Consider the following 23,348-nt stretch of genomic DNA (forward strand, 5'->3'; position numbering starts at 1 on the left):
CAAAGGAAAGCAGGGAGTCATGCAAATCAGAAAACTGGAGAAATATAAACTACAAAGAGAAGTTGCGGAGTTCAACAAAAAAAAAAGGAATTGAAAGAAGTGTTAATTGTAACGATTGGCTAACAAGCCTCAGTTTCTAAGCACTGCTGAGACAAGAAAAGTTTGGAGAACCAGGCACAAAGAGAGAAGATAGCAAACAGTCCACAGAGCTCACTGCCATGTTTGGCACGGACATGCATTGTAATCTTGTTAGGCTGGTTCCTACTCTACAGATGACAGTACCGTGTGTAAAATACTCCTGTATACTGTACCCCAAGTAAACATGCAGCCCATTCCATCACACTCATAAACCAGTAGACGATGTCACCGTCGTTACCTAGACGACGGTAGCAATGGCTTGTCAGACTAACTCAAAAAATAAATACATTTTCAATACAGTAATATTCCAAAAATATATCAACCATGTACATTAAGCACTCCTCTAATGCACAAACTGCCTTTGGGATCTTAATGCAAACCATTTGTTCATCGACCTTTTATTCTGTAAACGGGTTTTCATCTCTCAAGCAAATTGCTGTACATCATTTTGACCAGCATTTACAAAAATGTCTCTCCTCCGCCTAATTGCCATACTTATCCACCTGAACTTCTTTTCAGAACAGAACTTAATGAGATGGAGTGACTGCCTCTCTCTTTATTAAGGCCTTTAGTTTGCTACATTGGACATTTTAAAAGAACCTTTAAAGCTCAGAGTCGTTCTGCTTCACTTTGTTGGTTTAAAAAAAAGAAAGGGACATCTTTTTACAGTCTATTATTCTCATTGCAGCTGTCTTTACCATTACTAAGTACAAGGTAGTCAAAAAAAAAACAGTGACATTGGAACATTTATACAATAAAATAATTAAAGGATGATTTAAGAGTCCAAAAGAAGGGAGATAGTAGAACTGAGATTTAGATGCTTTATGTCTATGTAAGCTAAAAAGACACAAACAACATCCATCCTAGTGTTGCCTTTGTATTAATCTCAGGACACAGACTGCATGAATATACAGAATCTGTAGGTGCAACACTAGATTTTGTGTATCGAAGGTACACTGGTTTCAGTTTGCAGTCTGGATAGTATCCCCTACTAGTGTGCCTAGCTGTATGCAGGAAAACATTGTGTGTGCAGAGCATAATCTGCTGAATGCATTGGTGACACACACTGACGATCCATGTACAACTATTGAGCTCTAATTAATGTCTATAAACCAATTTTTGAATGCACGCGCTTAGCATGTTACAGTTTACTTATAATCACGTAAAATATAAGAACACCCTTGGCATTAGGAATTGTCTTTTATTTTACTGTAAATAAAAATATGACCTGATGATAAAACCACAGGAAAAGAAAGGGAATCACTGCGGTTATATGAATACATCCTATAGGGAGAGGAAATGATCTGTAAACCAAAATTCCATGACAATCCATCGATAGAAGATTTCAGTCTTGGATGGACTGTCCCACATTGCATCATAATGTTCCCACTGCTAGTGCTGATAAAAAAATCAATGACTTGATAAATGAGGGATCTGCATCCAATTCTAATTTTCCAATGTTCAGCCTGTCTTCATCTACTTGATGGATTTATTAAGATATTAAATACACTGCCCATGCCGTTGACGTGGCCAATGCAATATGACACTACGAAGTCAAACAAAAAATCTGAGAAGAAACATTATTTGTGCATCATGATCAGGAATAGTGTGCGATGTCAAGTAACTGGTATTATATGAGAGAAACGAGACTTAAAGGGATACTTCACCCATTAGCATTAATCTTTGTATCATTAGAAACCTGGTAGTATTTTTGAATGGTCGTGCATCCCGCCCTCATTTTCCCCTGAGATGGGAAATCTTTGTATTTCTGAGTCTGAAAAGGAGCTTCCAGAGACGCAAAATGACGATCTTTGCGTCACTGGAAGCTGTTGTTGTTAGCGGGGTGAAACGAGGACGAGGAGCCGGGGCCGCCTCGAGCTGGGGCAGACTGGTAGTGTCAATGCTCTCTCTGTTTGTCTATGGACACAGACATAGAGTCTGTTTTCTGACAGGAATTTACAAGATGCTAATTCCTTCTGGAAGAAATCTCTGAATCAGTTGAGGAAACGACCTTACGTGTTGAAGTAAATATGTCTGTAACTAGAGGACCTTAGTGGGAGTGGCCTGCAGTGCTGTGCATTCTGGGATTTGGTGTCTTTCATCCACATGAGCCAAAAATAAACTTTCTGTCTTTTCTCGGCCAAGAAGGCACCAACTTCAAAATGTATTTCACATTTCTACTACATATATGACCCAATGTCAATACAGATTCATGTTTCAACGGGTGAAGTATCCCTTTAAGCCTCACTTTGTATTCTTTAATTTAAAAAAATTAGAATCTCCTCTTACTAGGGTTATAACCCTAGTAAGTACCTGCTTTCTTTACTGAACAAACCATCCTGACACTGATCATATTTCCTCTTTAATTTCTTTATTTTATGTTGATCTCTACATTTTTATAATCTCTAGTAACAGGCTTTACTTGATATGTTACGTGGAAGCCAGTTTGTTTTGGTTCTAAATGCTTGATTGTAGAAGGCTAAAAAAGCCCAAGTAAGATTGGCACTTTAGTCTTCGTCTTCACCCCGTGGTATAGATACATTTTTAATGTGTTCACACAGGAAGGAAATCCTGTCTTGAATATAATGAACATAAATCCTAAAGCCCTGGAGACACTTGTTAATTGTCTCCCATCAGAGACTTGAAACACAGACAGGGCTGTGTAGAGTGTAAATCTCCAGGGAATAACTCTGGCTGTGATCAAACTGACTTACAGTGTGAAGCTCTAATTCTGGTTGTTAAATGACTACTCAAGCACGGTCTTTGGGGGCTTAAACTTTGCTCCTATGGGAGTATCTTGGTCGCCATGTTGGTGTTCATTTCAGAACCAGATTAACCTGCAATTGGGCTTTGGGCAATAATTAGATTTAGGCCTCCTATTATTCTCTGCAATACTACTCAGCTCTACCCAGCCATTGTTCCTGCATTTGAGTGCTAACTGTTCCCAAAGTGCAAGTAAGAATGTAGAAATAATATGAAAGCTACATCTTGCCCCTGTGCCTCAATATACGACAATATCAGTCATCCCTGAAGAACCTTACTTTCTGTTAACGACAAACGGTATATTGTGCTTTCACCTTAAAGTGGACTTTAAACAAGAAGACATCAGTAATAGTCACCCGCATTAGCATGTATGGATGTTTTGTTATATTTCTTTCCTTTACTTATGTCCTCTTTCATAATCTAGTTTCTATTTATATTATTACGTATTCAGTATTTAGTATAAAACCTTTACTTTTTGTGGTTTATAAAAACAGAGGTTTTGATTAAGCAGTCGCTGTTATCATTCTCTGTGATGGGAGTTTATCCTGAATGGGGACCTTAAAGGACCATTGTGTAGGATAGGAGAGGATCTATTCTTCAGATTGAACCCTTTATATCTAAAGAAGGTGCAGGTTCCTCTTCAGCCGAGTTGGACTGTCAGGCTTCTAACACCGTGTCCTAAGAGCACGCGAGTGTTATATGTCGTATAGCATTGCGCATGATTACACACTTGGCTGTCCACACTGCATCCCTTAAATATTTCATTCTTTGCTCTGTGAATTTCAGTTTCCCCTTTGCAAACCACATGACATCTGGTGCTTTTGTATTGAAGGTGGACACATGGATGTCATGTGTGCTTTGTATTGACGAGCTGCCGACTCAAATCAGGACACTCAAGATGCTCGCCAATAAACAGCTTGCGGTGATCCGAGAAAAAAGTTTTTCACCGGTGTTGTTGACCCAAGTCAAAGCTCACCATTTCATTTCAATGTGGGTATTATTTAAGCAACGTTATCTCCTCTGTTGTACAACAAGCTATCAAGCTCTGTTGAGTGAAGAAAGCTCTGTTGAGCCTCCTCCTTCCTCCTCAGTGTTGCCAGATGGAAAATACAGCAATATCGTACTGCAGCTTTAAAATTATCGTATTTTACTTAAAACTATTGTACATATTTAAAAAAAAAAACGAGAAGGGTCCTTAATACCGCACTGAATAGCAAAACTATGCCCTGCACACCACATTAATTTAAATAAACAAACAAAGAACAAACTTTTAAGTGTAAATTTGTGCTGCTTCCACTTTGTGCTGCGTCTCTCGTGGGCAGTTAGGACACTTCAATAGGAAACAATTGAATCAAGCTGATTTTGCTGTTGACCTTCGCTTGCGTCACGTGCTGTTAGGACAGACTGTAAGGCTGTCAGGTGAAGGGTGGGGTTACATTTGTTTGCAATCTGAAAAAACAAGCCTGGGCCACAATGTATGCTGAGTTCAAGCTGCAGAACAAAAACAATTTGAATAAGATTAACCTGGTTGCATTTTCAAAATATTGCCCTCAGTTTAGAGACAGGTTGTCTTGTGCTTTTTATATGTAACAACTTTAAAATAATGGGTGACCACTTCAAATGAATTGTGTATAACTGATCTATCAAATATCCATGCCACTCGATAACTTTCGAGAATATATTTATATATATATTTTCCGGAATATGGGGAACACAATTCTCATTCTCATACAGCATGCTTTAAGAAACATTCACATAAAGAAGAGAGGCTGTGACACCTCATGGTATGAAAAGCCTGATTTCTGTACACTACACACTTGTACATTTTCCTCCATCGTAAGTGATTCATTAGAAGATATTGAGATATTTCCAAAATATAAAAACTACTTTCAGGAGGGAAAAGGGGGCCTAAAACCATCACTGCATTAGGCCACACTGACGGGTAAGACTGGGGGTCAACATTCATGTCCTGGTACACTTATAGAAACAACCACATACAGGCACAAATTTCAACCACAACATGGCCTCTTTAAACCAACCTGCTGTCAAACCAGACATGAAACAGTCACTGCCTCAGTGTTTATTTAAAGGCTTTCACCAACGAATCCTGGAAAGCTCAGCCAAGATAATAACAGATGAGGAAAAATAAAAAACCTATTCCAGTAGTCGCTGAGATGGTACGGCACAAAACTCAACACCCATTGCCTGGTGCGTCAGCTCCTCTTTTCTCCCGTCTGTTTTCCTGTTTCCTGTGTGCATCATGAAACAGGAGAAAGAGAGTTTCTCTTTGGACTCTGACTGGCTGCTGAATGCTAACAGTCCTCGGTGAACAGCTGAGAGGCGAGCTTCAGATCTGTGTGTGTCCAGGGGGTGTGTATGGAGGTGGGGCCGGGTTGGGTTTGATCCCTCTGCTCTTCATGTAAGAGATGAACTGGTCCGGGATCTCTGCTAGCACGTCTTTAGCTAACCGAGCCATGCTTAACACGTGGTTACCTGTCCGGTCCATATAATCTCTGAATGGAACAAACTGAAGAAGAACAGAAGAAAGTAGTGATGAATAATCTGAGATGTTAGCATAGGACCTGATAGCATTACTGCTCATAGTGGTTGGTTCATGAATGGCACTAAATACTTTTTAAATGATGAATGTATGGAGCAGGGTGGTTACCTTAATGGAGTCTCTGTTGGGCTCATGTTTAAGCCTCCATGCAAGGACCAAAATGTTGTATATTTTCCTCATAAACTGTGATGCTAAGCAAGTGCAATGTGCAGGATTTTCTCTTTCCAAGGCCGTAGTTATCCTCCTACGTACCTGCTTCATGAGATATTTGGATGTGGTAACACCTCCTTTTAAATCATTTGGTTCAGTACAATCTGGCTTCTTATTTCCACTCATACACCCAACTTTGAGACAATGCAGCCATGCCTCTGGTTACTGGTATGCACGTTTCTAAGAACTCTAAGCCTTTATGTAATCTTAATGGATGAGTCATTTGAGACCAAAATTTTTTTTTGTCAAGTTTGGTTCTGCATCTTAATAGGTTCTGATAGGGATTTAGGTTTTTTGGAGCCGGCGCCAAGCGTACTTTCGACAACTGCATTTTTTTCCCACTTCTGCGATCACTTAATTTTCCAACACCAGATGCTGTCGCTTGTTTCCACCAAGGGTAGTCGCCCCCTTTTGACCATAAAAAGTGCTGTTTTACGACACTATGCCGTTGGCTATTTAGAACTCTCACTTCTTGTGTACACCCTGCAAGGTTGTCCTAGGACATTGTCCCTGACACCTATCATCTTGTGATCAATTGAATCATGCAGTAGATGATTGCCAAAAGAAAAGCCATTTAACACTGTACATTGCTTTGGTCATTGGGCTGCCTCTTTATATGAAACACTACAAATTCTACAAACCCTCCATTACCCTCCATTTAGTCAGCAGGTTTTTGAGTCTTTGACACAACAGAAAAACAGATGATGAATCATCTGATGAGTCAGTTGAAACATCATTGATATAAATGTAATTGATACACACATGGTTTCCTGGAGTGAAATATTACCAAACTGTTCAGCATACTTGTCTACATGGGAATTCCCTAGCACTGAAGCTGCTAGTGCTAACAGATGGCACTTTGTCAGGGAACAAACATTTTGATGCACCAATACAATGGAGGAAATAATGTCAAGGCAGATTGCAAATCTTAACACAGTGTAGGTCCTCTGAAACACTGGGACCTGAAGTGACTGTCAAAGCTTGATAAAATGTCACTGACAGTTATCTGGTAATTCAAATTCCCCTGATATTTATAAGATCTCTGAACTATTACCCTGCATTTTGTTTTGTTCCTAGTCTTTATATTTGCTGTAAATGAAAACAAAGTTTCATGAATCATGCAAAGTGCAGTCACCTGAACAATGTCTCGCTCTGCCAGTTTTCCCCGGGATGAGATCCTGATGTCATCACCATCCAGCTCCACCATAGCTGAACAGCACAAGTTCACAAACACACACACACAAACACATGCGCACAGACAAGTTCACACACACACAAACACAGTGTGAGAACTGAGAAAACACAGCTACTATTTAGGACAGACATACACTGTTCTGTAAGTTTAGTTATACATTAAATCGCTAACAATAATTCTGCTTTAGCATCAGTGAAGTTCAAAGGTCATCGAGCTGTACAGCCTCAGTCTATTCTTAGTGCTTGTCTAATCAACTAATAAGTCCTTTACTGCTTCCTCTCTGCAATTTAGTATAATCTTTACTAAACACTGCAATTAACCTCAGCCATTTCTCTACAATTATAACGACATCCACCTACACACTCATGTCTCCACTGATTTAAATGAGTCTCTGTAGTTATTTTCTCTGGGGCATTTCTCTGAATTACTGCCAGAGTAGGTGAGCGCAGGCTGCATTGGGAATAGGCTGAGTTAAAATAATTAAAATGTAAATTATCATGGCGCATGTTTGGATCTACACTTCATTGGTGTAGATAGTTTAGAGACACTGCTGAGACTTGAGATGTTTTCTGTTACATTACACCAGGGGTCTGCAAGTTCCTTTTTTCTAAGCAAATTGATGGCGGGGCCAGAACATTATCAAAGGTTCATTTATGAAGTTGATTCATAAAAAGAATACAAATGTAATTTGCAACAGGCTGTTACAGTCAGAAATAAAAACACCACAGGTGTGACAGTGTCTGAGTTTTGCGCTGCATGTCCAATAATACAATTCTGAGTCTTTATTTATCAAGGCATGTGCAGAATAAAAGTACTTCATTATTGGCCTATTTGAGTCATGAAATATGTTTGAAAAACAGTGTTTTATTTCTGATTTCCATATTGTAAATATTATATATATATATATATATCTATATATATATATATAATGACTGACTGCTTCTTTTTAATTCACCAGCATGAGAAGCTTCAGTTTTTACTTTACCATTGCCCCTAAATCTATACATTTACAGAAGGAACACACGGACAGCTGACCCCTCCCTCTCTCTCCCTCTCTCTCCCTCTCTCTCTTCACTCTCTCTCTCTCTTCGCTCTCTCTCTCTCTCTTCACTCTCTCTCCCCCTCTCTCTCTTCACTCTCTCTCTCTCTCTCTCTTCACTCTCTGTCTCTCCCTCTCTCTCTCTCTGTCTCTTCACTCTCTCCCTCTCTCTCGCTTCACTCTCTCTCTCTCTGTCTCTCCCTCTCTTCACAATCTCTCTCTCTCCCTCCCTCTCTCTCTCTCTCTCTCTCTCCCTCTCTCTCTTCACTCTCTCTCTGTCTCTTCACTCTCTCTCTCCCTCTCTCTCTTCACTCTCTCTCTCTGTCTCTCCCTCTCTTCACAATCTCTCTCTCTCCCTCCCTCTCTCTCTTCACACTCTCTCTCTCCCTCGCTCCCTCCCTCCCTCTCTCTCTCCCTCCCTCTCTCTCTCTCTCTCTCTCTCTCTCTTCACTCTCTCTCTCTCTGATGTGATTCTACTCTTGGATTTGCTGCTTCTCAATAACAAGCCTCGCCTGTTTGATAGATTTGCAAGGGAAACTTTAAAACAGCAGTTTTGTTGTGTTGCATGGTGTGTCCGAAGGCTCGGTTAAGAAAAAAGACCCACGGTTTAATCTCCAATCTGTAGAGACAATTTCTTAAATTGTCTGCACGGATTTGCAATGGAAATCTGTGCATACAGTTTAACAATTCCACTGTGTGCTCAGCTCACAAATGTGATAAAGACACAAGGAATCGACTTATGTTATATAACATGAGCACTACCTTCAGATTAATGTGACAACCATATCACCAGATATTTAAAAAGTCATGGCTATGCTATTTTTCAAATGAAGTACTAAGCCTGTCGTTATGTATTATGTTATTCTGTAGCCAAATCGTGCTGTACATGGTTTTTTTAAAAGAACTAACAAAAATACTGTCGTACACTTTTTTGTAGGCAAAAGGCAGAGGAGGTAATAACTGCTGCTGCTGTCATGATGGTGTTTTGATTCAGCACCAGGTGCTCACACCATGTTCTGTTCTGTGAATTGTTGAGTCTGTCACTGATTGTCAGCGTAGTGTTAAGAAAATATTACAATAAATAAAAGTCACAATTAAAATACTCTTGTGAGTCAGATAGTTTTGCTCGCGGCGAGCTTTGGCCACCAGTTGCCGACCCAAGTATTGCCCCTTGGTATGTGCCTGAGATACAAATGGTGGATTATTACAAAAATAATGTGACCCTACCGTCAAACTCAGCCTGACCAACTCCAACTATGATGATGGACATGGGAAGCTTGGCACCCTGCAGAGAAATAAAAGAAACACTCAATGAGAAAAAGTTATTTCCTCTGACAAACATTTCCTTTTTTCCACAAAAAGACGACATATTCTCTACAGATTTCTTTTACACAAAGAGAGGAAAGACGCTTGTCCACATCAGCACTGACCTACAGCACCATTACTGTGTATCAGACATTATAGCAGTTACATGCTCACCCTCACAGATTACATCCACACTTATGTTCTGCATCGCTCTTTAACTAGCAGAATGACCTTTTAAGTGAGACAGGGCCTCCAGAGAGAAAAATGAGCAAGTTCCAGACAATAAGTCTGAGAAAGAAGGCAAAAACATAGGGAGACCCTTCACTAGAAAATGTTTGTGTCAGCTTCTCTTATCACACATATTTTATGTCTCTGAATCCAATTTCTGTTGCTAGACTTCTCCTCTGCTCTTATCTCCACTGAAATCTGGGCATCAGGCTGGAGAGTAGAGATTAAACTCACTGACATTGCTTACAGCATCCCTTGAGATACTGGGTCAGCAGGTCAGTCATTTCAGTACTTAGCAGTTTATTTAGTATATGATAACTAAAACTAGGAATCAGATTCATCTCCAAAATACCCTGCCTAGATTGAGGAAATGCTGTCCTGCAAAAAAAAAGTGATGCACTGTTGTTCTGACACCTTGATAAAGTCTTGACATGAGGCATTGTGTGGCATGATGACATTTGTGAGCTGGGAGCAGAGGGAGAGGGAGGAGGTGCAATTTTCCACCAGCACAGCAACCTTCCTCAGTCACCCACCCAGCCACTCCCAAGCCCTACCTCAGTTCACATTACACTGCTGTTATTTACTCCAAACTATACACATTTACTTTCTTTAAACAAAGGCAAAAACAAAATTATTAAACTGAAAATAATGTTTCTGAAACATTTATGGCTAGGGAGTAGTGTCATAGAACTGTATAATGACTTTCAATGGAAATCATTTTTAATAAAATGAAATGCGCCCCATGTATTGAGGCTGTCGTCTCAAGCGGGCGGCCCGGGTTCGCATCCTGCCTGTGGCCTCCCTCCCGCATGTCGCTCCCCACTCTCTCTCCCTGGTTTCTGACTCTATCCACTGTCCTGTCTCTCTATTAAAGGCACAAAAAGCCCAAAAATAAATCTTTAAATGTATCGTTTCAAATCAGGCAACCTCTTTAGCCACAGGGATGGGAACACTTCCTGTCGACACCACCTCAGCCTGCAGTACATCAATGCGATTATCAGTGTTCAACACACCTCCTGTCAGTGCCTGTCCTCCCACGCACACACATACACTCAAACTCACAACTTATACATGCGTCTGTGTGTAGCCAAAGACAAACGCACACACCTCAGTACATCAAATGCCACCATAAATATCCTGACTGTGCACCATGCCCCACTTTAACCGTCCTCCTGTCAACCCTGACTGACAACCCGACATCCAAGTCTAATGGGACAACAAAACAAAACGTCAATCAACACGCATGACTCCACCAGCTCGCTGTGGATGTTCTCTCTTAATCAAACAGCATGCACGCTCGCGGTGATGTGGCTGTGTTCTTGTTCCTTATGCAGGGCACACAAACCAGCAATTTATGGATAGGTGACTGCTCTTTCATGGTAGGGGTCACCTGAGTCATTCGACCTTCTGTCATCATCGGCCCTCACAGCTCAGCTCAGAGAAAAGCTTAAAGCAGTAGACCGAAAACACTACCAGCTACAGTACTGAGTGCAGATAATAGAAGAGAAGAGATGCTTTGTACCAGATTTAGCTAGCTAGCTAATTTCCATCTGTTGTCCCTGGGCAGATGATGGCAACAGCAAAATACAAATCAACCACACACACACACACATGCACGTACACACACGCACGTACACACACACACGCACGCACGTACACACACACACGCACGCACGTACACACACACACACACGCACGTACATACACACGCACGCACGTACACACGCACGCACACACACACACACACACACACACACGCACGTACACACACGCACGCACGTACACACGCACACACACACACACACACACACACACACACACACACACACACACACACACACACACACACACACACACACACACAGATTGAAGTGTCCGGATAAATCAGCATCTACCATATACAGCTTGCTCTTAATGAAACTAGCAGACTGAACTGTACTGAGGAAGTAAATCAGACATAATCAGTGGTACCTACTCTTAATTTATCCCTTCAATGTTTTATTAGTGGCCCGTCCAGCAAAGGATAAAAGGCCTCTGTTATAAACAGTGACATGTAAGACTACTCTTGCATATTTAGTTGATCTTAAAATAGGCCTTTAGTATTTGCACATCACGTCACTCAACTTCTACTTGACTTCAGGGAGTAACTATCATTATGAAATAAGAGGAGCACGCTGCGATAACTACATAATTAGACATTTTGAGTGATCTATTCCTAATTCCTTTTTCCTGTTAGGGGTGGTGGGGGGGTCATACGTTATACAAGTCAAGTAACAAGTTAATTAGTATCATTTTCAAATAAGCAATGCCTTACTTTAAAATCTATTCCCTCTAACTTTTCTACAAAAAAAAGAGAGAAAATCATGCATTGTCACTTTTTAAGTTTGAATGATATGGTTGTGTCCGTATGCATGTGTAGCTCAGGCTGAGCAACATTCTAGCTGTAAAGTAACCTATCTGAGCCTGTGTGATTGTATTCTCATACAGACGTTATCTGTATCCTAGCCATGCAGGAAAGTGATCAATTCTGCTCTTAGTTGTGAATTAAGGTTTATTTACACTACAAGTTTTACTAAACATGTATTACCGTTTTCATTGTTTGGATAACTTTGACAACTTCGGTAGACAAGCTGATAGAAAGTGGAGCCACCAGCTCTGTGTGCTGTCCCTGAGACCCTCGCAAAGTATGACCTGCTCTATTCTGCTCATTGGCTTTCGCTGGTGTTCTTATCCAACCAACCAACAAAGGCTACAACAAGTACTGGCCAATTAGAGACAGAGTAAGGGGGGGGGGGTCATACCTTTGCCATGCCAGGATAAAAATATTGCTGCATACTGTAGAATAGTTTGAATCAGAGGTGAATTAGAATTGAGTATACACTATGGAGACTAAAAATAAGTGGCCGTTAGCCGTATTCCTGTGTATATCATTTACTAGAACACAGCTGGATATAATCCTTCAGTGTTTCTGAGGACTTGGTGATGCTCAAATGCATTCAGACGCACATTGAGTTCATTCATGATTATCTTGTTTTGTATTAGTCCTCTGTATTAGAATTGGCTCAGATTTGTATTGCAATGTTATTTTAAAGATTATTTTTTTGGCTTTTTGTGCCTTTATTAGAGAGATAGGACAGTGGATAGAGATGGAAATCAGGAAGAGAGAGAGTGAGTAATGACATGTGGGAAAGGAGCCACAGGTTGGATTCAAACCTGGGCCGCCCGCTTGGAGGACTACAGCCTCCATATATGGGCCGTGCGCACTGCGCCACCAGCGCCCCTGCAATGTTATTTAATCTATAAAGATATTTAACACACCTACCTCAATCAAGAAATATAATATATATTTATAAATATATTTAAATATAACATAATTTAACAGAAAATGAACATTTGTTTATCTACTAAAAACTTGGAGCAACATGTGTGAATAATGTATATAATATTTACTTCTATCACAAAGCTTACCACTTACATTTAATTTTCCTGCTAATTATTGGATCAGAAAACAAACAAAAAGAAGCCTCATCTCGGCGGGGATAACAATCTTCATTGGACAGTAATTGGCAGTTATTGGACAGTAGTCATTGTACGAAGAACGATTGTGGTGCTTTGAAGAATGTGTCATATAGTCAATAGGACTGATCTGGGCTTTGCTGAAGCTGACTTAGTATCGTTTTTATAAATAAGACAATGTGACCACAGTTTAAAGCACAGTTTCTAATAAGCAAATATAAACCAACAGACTGTTCAAAGAACCTTAACCTAGACATCAATTGACAAATCATGACTCAGCATGCATAACTAAACGAGGCATACCTGTCAAGGTTTGGATTTCTTCACTTTATAAAGCTCTGTTCTGAGGGATGTCATTAGAGTGAGAGGCAGCAGGTTGGAGGTAAGGCTAACCCTAAAGAAAACAGTTGTTTTTTATTTGTTTTGAGGCAAAGGTGTTCGCCATTTTTTTGGGGTTGTCATACTCCTTATCCTTGGGGTTAAGTACAATAAGGTGCTAATTTTGAAAGGTTACTAGACCAGTAACCCTTGCAAACGTTAGCTTATTTGAAGTAGTATAGCATGTTTTAATATTTAACCCCTCGTTTTCATAGACTGTACAGTCCCTGTAAACCAAAAAAAAAATGTTGGTTTTTTTTTATCCAAAAGAAGAATGTATTATTAACCACCAGGCCAAATTTCAGCAACGAAAAAAACGTATAAGTTTATAAAATGAAGCTTCAAAATCATGAAAAATGTAGCTGTTCTCTCTCCTCTGGGATGCTGTGGGCGTGTCCATGGAATGCGTCGAAGCCACGCCCACTCGCGGAGAGACATTCCCTTCTCAACTGTCAAAAATCTAAATGACCTGACAATGGAGGCCTCAGCTAACTCCTCTATCAGTACCTTGAAACTAAAGAACTGCTGGATGTTATAGTGATTTGCAAGTTTCAAGCACTCCGATACAACACATACATTGCTTTTTATTTATATACCACACAGAACATAACTTGTAGAGAAAGCTGACCTTTTAGCAGGGAATTGCAACTTCAGCCTCAGTTCTTTTTGTACAAGGTCATATAGCTATATAGCATTTAAAAGCCTATTTCAACTGGGTTTCTGTTTTGTGAGCTGTCTGCAGGAAAACATTTAAAAAAGGCAGTCAAGGGAAGCTTTTTCAGATCATTTATAGAGGCTTCATTAAAAACAACATCTACTAATGACACTTGTGATTTTTGGCTGACTTAATTGGCTTAAAAGATTAATGTGTCCTTGAAGATTGTTAAGCAATTAGCCAATATGCCAAACTTGTTTTTACTTTAAAGAAAGTTATTTTTGCAGACATAACAGAATGATGACATACATAAAACTGTTACTATTGAAGTTTGGATTGCACAAGGTCTCCATAAAGCAATGGGCTGAGTGACTGGTTCTAGTCATGGAGAGGACTATATGCTTGAATGTTCTGTTTATAAAGAGGTGTACATGCAGGAAAAGTGGCTGTGTAGTGACGTACTTTTGGAGGAACTGAAACCCAAAGCGCTGACAGATAACAAGAAGACCAGAAAGGAAATAAATCAAAAGCAGCTTTAGACTCAATGTGATGACAGAGAGGTTTAGATCCTTGGGAGGGGAAAAAGACTAAAAGAGACAGCTGAAGTCTTTGTATTTCAGAACGAGGGGGGTCTCATGGCTCTACAGAGAGAAAAAGAGATCGAGGCAGCAGAAGAGGCGTGAGTGATTGACGGGTGTTTTTGTGTTTATAGCTGATGCTGGTGTGACTGATAACCCCCATTGTTCCACCACAGGGCTCAATATTGCTGACAACACAGGGGACCGACACTTTCAAATTGTCCTGACCAAAACACACAAGCACACAATAACCTACAAACCCACTCCAGATGTTCCAGATGTTGTGCGGACTCTTAATTCTTAGGTTTTCCTGAAGCTTCCTTCCAGTGTGAATAAGTGTGATCAAATAAGTCTAATTTAACCTCAGCAGTGTGTCCTCCTTTGCCCAGGATCCACGTAGAGTAAAGGGGAAGCAGCAAGCATCAGTGGAGAGTTGGAGAGGAGACAGTGAGATACAGCAGCAGGCAAGATCTTAAAAGGAAGGTGTGGCTGTCCTAATGTTTTGATTAACAGTCGCAAATTCCCTTTAAATCCAGTCTGCTGGGTGTTCTGTGCCCCGCAGCACACTTGAGGAACAGAAGGGGAGAGAGAGACCGAAGAGTCGGAAAGGGAAGAAAGTGAGCCACCTGCCATTTAGAGCTGGGAGAAGAAAAGAGTTAAGACACATTTATGGGAAAGCTCAGAAGAATAATGTACAATGTTGTGATTGCTGAGGCAGCCATCATTCATCTTTTAAAAAAAACTTTTTAAAGCAATTCTGTGAGTGTATTTTAAGTAAAAAGGGAATACATTTGTACTGTAGGGGCACAAGAGGAATCATTCACAGCATTTGTTTTTATCAGAACCAAAACAGTACCTGGGAGTTGAGTACTGCTGTGCGATTAAACAGCAAATTCATCCTTATTGCAACATGAACATTTCTAATAAACACATCGCAAAAGTCATTTATAGCATTAGACTAGAACACTATTCTACGTGTATGCAATGCTTTCTCAATCAGCATGCATACATTTTACCTGTTGAGGTTGGATGCCTGATCATTAAGTTTAAACTCTCACAATATTTGAATGCAGTCAAGCTAGCTCTCAGCTTCCCGTTAGATAAGTTGGTGCGATTAGCGCTGAAAAAAAACAAGACAAAATCCAGCAGTCTGTTAGCTTAGCTTATCATAAAGTTAGCAAACAGGGTATAAACACCCAGCCTTCTTCCGTCCACTAAATACTCTGAAGAAAAAGAAAAGTAGTGGTTTCATGCGAGGAGAGAAAGAAAACCAGCAGGTATTGTGATGCCTTTGGACTGAGCCCAGCTGGCTTTTCACAGCACAATGAATTAATACTGATGCCTGTAAACAAGCTACAAAAGTAAATCAGACCATTTGCAGGAAGTGTGATTATTTCTCACATTTTCCACAAAAAGGCTTCCAGTGAGTGAGCAGGAGGATGTTGATGATGATTAGAGAGCAACACTTATACAGGATAAGATCGCCCCGCAAAGGGGGCGCGAGAAACAAACACAAAGTGAAATCTCCTAGTATATTTTAAATTGTCAATAACTTCAGAGACATGTCAAACGGACTTAAACAAAGCCTTGTATAGTCTTGTATACCCTTTTTCATCCTTACATTTACAATGGCCTCTTTCGTCTGGGCCATGTCTGAAATGACGCCGTCTGTGATGATGAGGAGCACAAAGTACTGAGAGCCGTCCTGCACTGCAGCTGCGTACCTGCACACACACACAGGCACACAACACAGAGAGACACAACAGGATCGTCATTAATCTCTTTTATACCAGAACAAACCTGATGTGTTATCTTGCACACATCTCACCACATACAAAACCCAATTGAATGGCTTTTTGTCATTGCTGTACTTCAGATAACACTCATTAAAATACCTCAAACATAGACACTCATAAATCAGTCCAAACAAACCATTACAACACAACGCTGCCCTGCTCTGTTATTACAAATCATCACCTTTGTTACAATCTCTTCCTACTTGAGTTATTCTGTTCACATGTTGAATATCAATCCTGGTAGTGGATTCTCACAGCTGCAGCTCCCAGTGTAAAAAGCGTGACTCAGTTTTAACTAAATGGCATTTCTAATTACAACATTGAATCGGTGCAATCAGATGAAGAATTGTTTGAAAATGGCGAGATCACTGATAGGGGAGGAAAGCAGTGAGGGTGTGGGGTGGAGGTCTAATCTAAAAAGATCATGTCAGAGTTTTCCCTCTTTTAGGTGCTTTTAAATGCCTGTTTTATGTCATTATATGTCGACAGCTACTTAATCTTTTATCAGCTTTTTCATTGGCTACATTAGCCCATTGTTTGATAACTGTCTATCAATCTAAACTCATAGTTAGGCATATTACATCAAGTTTTTTTCTAGCAGAACATTCTGATTCAAGTCAACACACAAAAAATGTTAATATTATAATCTGTCCGCTAACATTGTACCTTGAAAATATAATAATGATGAGAAACAACAATCACAAACTACCTCATGCTCAGTTTGCACATATTACACTCATTTTATGCACAGTTTAAATTTTCTATTTGCACTCTACTGCCTTCAAATTGCCTTATTTTTTTGGATATTTTGGATATTTGTATATATTATTATTGTTTTTCTTATTATTATTATTTTTATTTGGCTATGTTTAATTTTAATATTTTATTGTTGGCATTCATTGTAGACAGCAAAGAAAGAATTTCATTGTACAGGGAAACATGTTTCCTACTGTGCACATGACAATAAACATTTTGAATCTTTGAAATACAAAGAGAACATCTGTGAGGTTTTCTACATTTTTGTCATTGTATTTGTATAATTCCAATGGAAATGTTGAAAAATGAAAAAATCACCATGGACAACAGACACATATCTTTAACCAAAGCGCACATTTTTGTCATCGTTACTTTTCTAATGAGAGTAAAGAAAGCAGACAGCTATTCACCAGCTGCATTGTTCACTCACCTGGCTACATGGTTCACCACAGGAGCGAAGTTGGTTGGCCCGTACAGCTGCACTGTCTTCAGACTTTGGTGGTAAGCCTCAAGAATGCCCTCGATACCATTACAGTAGGGATTTTCAATGTTTCCATTCTGAAAAGGAGAGAAATACGAAAAACTATTTCATAGACTTGAACGTGAAAACATCGAGTCATTAAAAATACTCCAACCTCATTTTTTTTTGTAACTAGGAATAAACAGAATAAAACACAGGAATCATTTTGGAAAATTAAACAAGAATTTAATAAGAAGTTTTTTTGAGTTGATTAATATAATGTGTGACAGAGAGAGGTCGTCTTTACCAATGGAAACTCATGTGATACATGTCCATCAGGGGGTAGTTTGGCTCCAAAGCCCAGAGCGGGGAACATCTTGTCGCTGTCGTAGTCCTGGATGATCTCCCCCACAGCCTTCAGGGCCATGGCGTAGGCGTTCAGCTGGTAGGGGTTCATATAGTGCAGAGAGGTGGACTGTGAGGGGTTACCTGTGGAAAATCAATATTGAGTTCATTATGGGGCTTCAAAACCTTTTGGAAAGTTGATTTTCTTGCACGTTTTTTGCAATTATATGACATGAAAAAAACGATGTATTTTGCAGCCATGGATGACAATTAACATGATTCCTGTCGGGGAAAAGCTTCCAGCCCTCAGAGATGATAGATCATTAGTAGAAACCGTGGGAGGGGAAACCATTGTGAGAATACCTCCAAATGACAAATGGATCAAGCATTCAGAATTATTGCTTGTTAATTACTGTGACCTTCACACATTTCTTCATGTACTAACACATCGTGAAGCCATTTAGTACTGACAACTGAGATACTCGTGGCCAATAGAGAAACAGAGAACATTTCACAGACTGGGACTGCAGGTCACTTTCCCAACAATTGGATTAGTTTAAACTTCTATTGCTGACATCCTGGGTCTGGCTGTTCAAAAGGTTTTATCTCCCACCCCCTGGATTAATTTAGTATTTGTGATTCTGATTCAAAGAAAAACTGGATTGCATGTGCTTTATTCAGATAAAGACCTTTTAAGGATTATTAAATCTGGATCAACAGTGGTCTAAATTGGACTTTCTACGACACACATTTTCCTCATTGGGGCATTATAATTCATCGAAATGTTAAAGATCCTGACTTTTTAAAAAAAAATTGATTCAGCAATTCAAGTTAAAACAATGTAAAAACAAATAAGTATCAGTATTAGTATTGTTTAAATTTAGCTTTGGGGGCGTCAGTGTTATTAGTTTGCGAGCCCCATGTACTGTACAGATACTGAAAGGTGGTAGCCCGTGTTCAAATCTGACCTGGCTCCTTTCTAGGGCTGGGCTATTTGGACCTTAATTCATATCTCGACATTGTTTAGCTGAATGGCGATACTCGATGTATTTATTGAAAAAAAATTCTATATAGACATAAAATCAAATGAATTTCTAAGTCAAATACACATTGGGAAAATGCCAAATGTGTTTTACTAACAGTTGGCTGCACAATGACAACATGGACATGAAAAATTACATAAATATAAACTAGAATAAGTAAACTGGTAGCTCTACGGAAGATGCTCTAAGTTGGTTTTATTTGGAGTTCAGAGTGTCACCAAGGTTTAAAATCTCAACACTTTGGCAATAGTTGAGTCCAGTCCTTTTATGTTCCGTTGTTAAATCTGTCATTGACCTCATGTGTTTCAATAACAAGTGCACTGTAATGTTTGACATGTGTTGAATGTAAAGTGATAACATGAAGGTCTAACAGAACTGGAAAGACAAATCTAAGCCTGACTGTACCTTGCTAGAGTTGCTAAATTAGTTTGGTGAAAAAATCAATTTAGGAATTAGAAATTCAAAGTTCTTCTAACAACTGATTAAAAGCGGAGAGCTTTTCCAGGCGACTTAATCTTATGGAGCGTTGTGTTCAGGCGTGATTAATGGCATAAGTAGTGTAATTAGACTTAAGTGTGGCCCTTTCACACTCTGAAAGTCTCCATGTCAGGTTGATGTGTCCCCTATTCATTTTATTTCAGCTGAAACATCTGCTACACAACCTTCATTCGGACTGTACTGACAGAGCATTTAGGAGAAGGTGCTGTCCAGGAAAGAAGATCACTTATAGACGACACTGTGTGTACAGTGTGTGTGTGTGTACAGTGTGTGTGTGTACAGTGTGTGTGTTCGCACTGTCGGCTTGTTTGTGTGTTTGTGTGATTGATTCTTATATTGGACACGCCACATTTAAAGAGCACTACTATCCATCCCCTGACCCCCAGGCACACACACACACACACACACACACACACACACACACACGCAGGTAGTATCACTCACCATTAGATGCTGTAAAATCGATGGCCACAGTGAAATTGATCTGCGTCCTGAAATGCGGATGAAGAGAAGAAGGAAAAACAACCTCAGAGAAAAGCCAGCATTGACATAAAATGCCCGTCCTTTTTAAATTCCAATGCTCTCACACACATCCACACTTGTTCTCATAGGAGAAATTAGATACCCAAAATATCAGAACATCACAATTTAACTACAGCAGCTATGTCTTATGATCATACATCTGCAAACAGATCAATATTTATTGTCCCATCCTTGCCTTGTTTCCTCTATCTTAAGGCACAAAATGAAGCCACTCAATTATAAATGATATGATGTCTGTTTTCACTTCTGTTTATCAGGCTTTCACCACCAACCAGGAGGAGTGTTAGGTGGTGCTGAGGAGCCTTTGAGACTCCGAGCAGGGTAAAAATAAATTAGACTGATGGAGTTCCAAAGAGCAAATCATAATCCAATTTTCCATGCTGGTAAAGCACCGTCTTCTTCTTGCTAATTTACGACAATGAGACGATGCCTTCAGGGACCCCGCAGCCTCTCATCACGTTCTATATAATAGCCATGAGTATGGGAGGCAAAAGAAAGATGAAGTAATGACATTAATACGCTAAAGATTCACATTAACCTTTACATTTTGGCAGTAAATATGCCACTGCATGACTTTGCTAACCTTAATTAAACTTGATTTTATTCATTCATAAGTACTCTTTGAATGTGTCCTTGCATTTAAAGGCAGGTTTTGCAAAATGAACCTCTGAACTAGAAAACAGGGGGATTTTCTCTTTTAAGAATGAAAAATGGGATTTCCAGTTTTGCAGCCTTCTCATTTTCTTAGTTTCTCCTTTCCAACGACTGCACAGAAAACATTTTTAAGCTTATCTGTGACGGGAAGAGAACCAAAAATATCTGTTTTTCTGTACCATTACTGTATTTTGATTTCTACATGAACCAAGTAGGTCAATCATGGTTTAAGTTCATTTACCCCTGTAAGGATTTAAACCCTACCTTTAGTTATCCTAAAAATAAATGCTAAACTGAAACTTCACAACACTGGAAGCAAACAGTTGACATGGACAATCTAAATCTTTGTCCTGTTTGAATTCCATTAATTTAACATTTAGAAGACGCCTATTAGAGTATGTTAGCTTCATGATGAAGAAAAGAAGAAGATACCATCCCCTGTAGTTAGTTTGTAAAACAGTGGGTATAGCAATGTTGCTGTTTTCCATATAGTACCCCAGCTTTCAAAATTTTACATGTGATGTACTTTTTTTTTAATGCTGCAACATGTTTTGGACAGTTTAAATAACACCCTGTGATAGCTCTATCCAATTTCTTCAACAGTAGGAGCTCTACATTTTCTAAAAAACAGCTCCCTAACATGTCATTCAATCAGTGCCAGAGGAGTGTTAAGGGCCAGATTGATGACAATGATATTTTGGTTTTGAGGCCACTAAATCTGATGGTGGATCGGCCAAAGCCAGGAACTGTCAGTGAAATCTGTCACACTTGTGAGCTCTGCCACAGCCCATAAAACCCTGGACAGCCCCCCCGCTGTGATGGGACAGAGGAGATCAAAGCGCAGCTCAACCTGACTGAAAGGCTCACTTCACCTGAGACTTACTGAATATTCACATGTCAGCCTCCATCTCTAAACCTAAACTGAGGGCGGAGGGTTGCTACCCGCAGGCAAAGACAGTTTGGCCTAAGCTAGCTTATTTTAGATTGATATTTTCCAATTTAATGCTACAGAGAGTACCTACTGACAACTTAGAAATCCCTTCTACAGTTGTACATGTGGTGCCACTACATAAAAGATTGGGAAATAGTAATATATGCACTTAAAATACAGTTACAGTACACTCCTCAGAAATATCATTCAAAGTAATTTACTGCACTATTTTCTTTTTAAGTTGAACATGTTTCAGTTTTTTAAAGGTTAATGTTTGCAATACTTCCACTTTAATAACAACTTTAATTAATTTGAAATCTATCTAGATCATGGATTGCTCATGAAAGGGAATCACTTGCTATAACACTACATTCTTTCAGATTTCTTTGTGTTGTCCATCTTGGCCAAACACAAAGATAGCCACTAGCTGGTGAACATTCTGTATACCTGTTATCAGCCTAAAGTCGGGTTTTCGTCTCAGAATTTGGCAAAGAGAAAAATAATAGAAAAAAATATTGCAAAACAGATATACATTTAACATGTTGCATGCACACCACATTACTTTATTTTGAACATTGCTAAATGTCTTTAATGCATAATTGTTGGACAACAGCTTCTTGTAAAATATGTTAGCAACACCAACTTTTAATAGTTATATCTTTTCATTTACAGCATGCTTAGCAACACTTGTGCTGCCCCGAAATGGCCAAATTATCAAAGGAACCATTCTCATTTAAGCATGACATTATGACCGTATCCGGCCCGACAGCAGGTTTCATACGGCCCGCGAGACGTTTTGGGAAGAAGGAGGAAATGCATTGAAAAATATTTTGAGATTTTTTATAAATTAAATATCTGTGATACGTATTTTCCCCGAATTGTATAAAAATGACAACCTTGTCATTTACCATCCAGGTAAAATGAGCAAGGTAAAGGTTGATATCATGATACGAACATTAATTAAACGGGGCACTTTGAACTATCTTCTCAGCAGGGAGTATCATAAAAAAGACGAGTGGCCGAGCGCACGAGCTGCTCCTGCATTATGCTGGTAATACATCACATCAGAAAACAGGCTGAACACCTGAGAGAGGTGACACAGAATGCAATTTCAAGAGAGATCGAAGGAGCGATATTTCTTTAGTTTTATTTGGTCACAAGTTGCCAGAATTTCATCAAAGCTTACAGGACTTAACGACAGGCACACCGCTGCACTGCGCGTGCATCATGACGGTCTTCAGTTCTGTGCACACTTCTTACCAGGTTCTCCTGTCTTGACTGATGTAAAACAAAAGTTTTGGCTGATAATAACAAAGCTTCCTATGGAGTGAGCCACAAAGAGCAGCTCGTGCAAATAAAAAACAATCATCTCCGCTATGCGTAACGGCCCAGACCGTCTCCTCACATCCAGACGTTGAGCCTGATGCATCTCCCGACTAGTTTTACCTCTGGTTATTGTAAAAACAGTAAATTAAAATGAATATTAACTGATTTTTATCTACAGATGGTTCATTTTTAGGTCACCCAGAGGTGAACGTGTTGATCACCTAAAAGTTTCAGCGCGACATCACTTCTAAATGCAGTTGCCTGCTGTTGCACCTTTATCACCAGCTTTAATCAGACTGTAAAAATATAACTATTACTGAACATTTCATTCTTATCTGAAAACAATATCACGCACAGGCTGTCCAATCATACAGAGGTCCGCCGGTTTAACCGTGGAGCAGCGCTAAAATGCTTCCTCGAATTGCGCACGG

At 39.6% G+C, this 23,348-nt stretch overlaps 1 protein-coding gene across 2 annotated transcripts in view; it reads right to left on the bottom strand.

Moving 5' to 3' along the window:
• Positions 1 to 1,860: 1,860 nt before the first annotated feature.
• cpne5b (copine Vb) overlaps positions 1,861 to 23,348 on the bottom strand; it is a 138,826-nt gene continuing 117,338 nt past the window's right edge. The window contains exons 14-20 of one of the 2 annotated variants that reach the window (XM_061042039.1): positions 19,908 to 19,954; positions 17,885 to 18,066; positions 17,548 to 17,675; positions 16,187 to 16,289; positions 9,133 to 9,190; positions 6,807 to 6,880; positions 1,861 to 5,428 (exon numbers count right to left, since the gene is read on the bottom strand). In XM_061042039.1, coding sequence (XP_060898022.1) covers positions 5,249 to 5,428; positions 6,807 to 6,880; positions 9,133 to 9,190; positions 16,187 to 16,289; positions 17,548 to 17,675; positions 17,885 to 18,066; positions 19,908 to 19,954 — 772 coding nt within the window. In that variant the 3' untranslated portion in view covers positions 1,861 to 5,248. Of the gene's footprint in view, positions 5,429 to 6,184; positions 6,881 to 9,132; positions 9,191 to 16,186; positions 16,290 to 17,547; positions 17,676 to 17,884; positions 18,067 to 19,907; positions 19,955 to 23,348 lie in introns of those variants that run through there. The other variant, XM_061042038.1, reaches the window with a different exon arrangement.

Source organism: Labrus mixtus, chromosome 7, assembly GCF_963584025.1.
Source record: "Labrus mixtus chromosome 7, fLabMix1.1, whole genome shotgun sequence".
NCBI classification, from domain to species: Eukaryota; Metazoa; Chordata; class Actinopteri; order Labriformes; family Labridae; genus Labrus; species Labrus mixtus.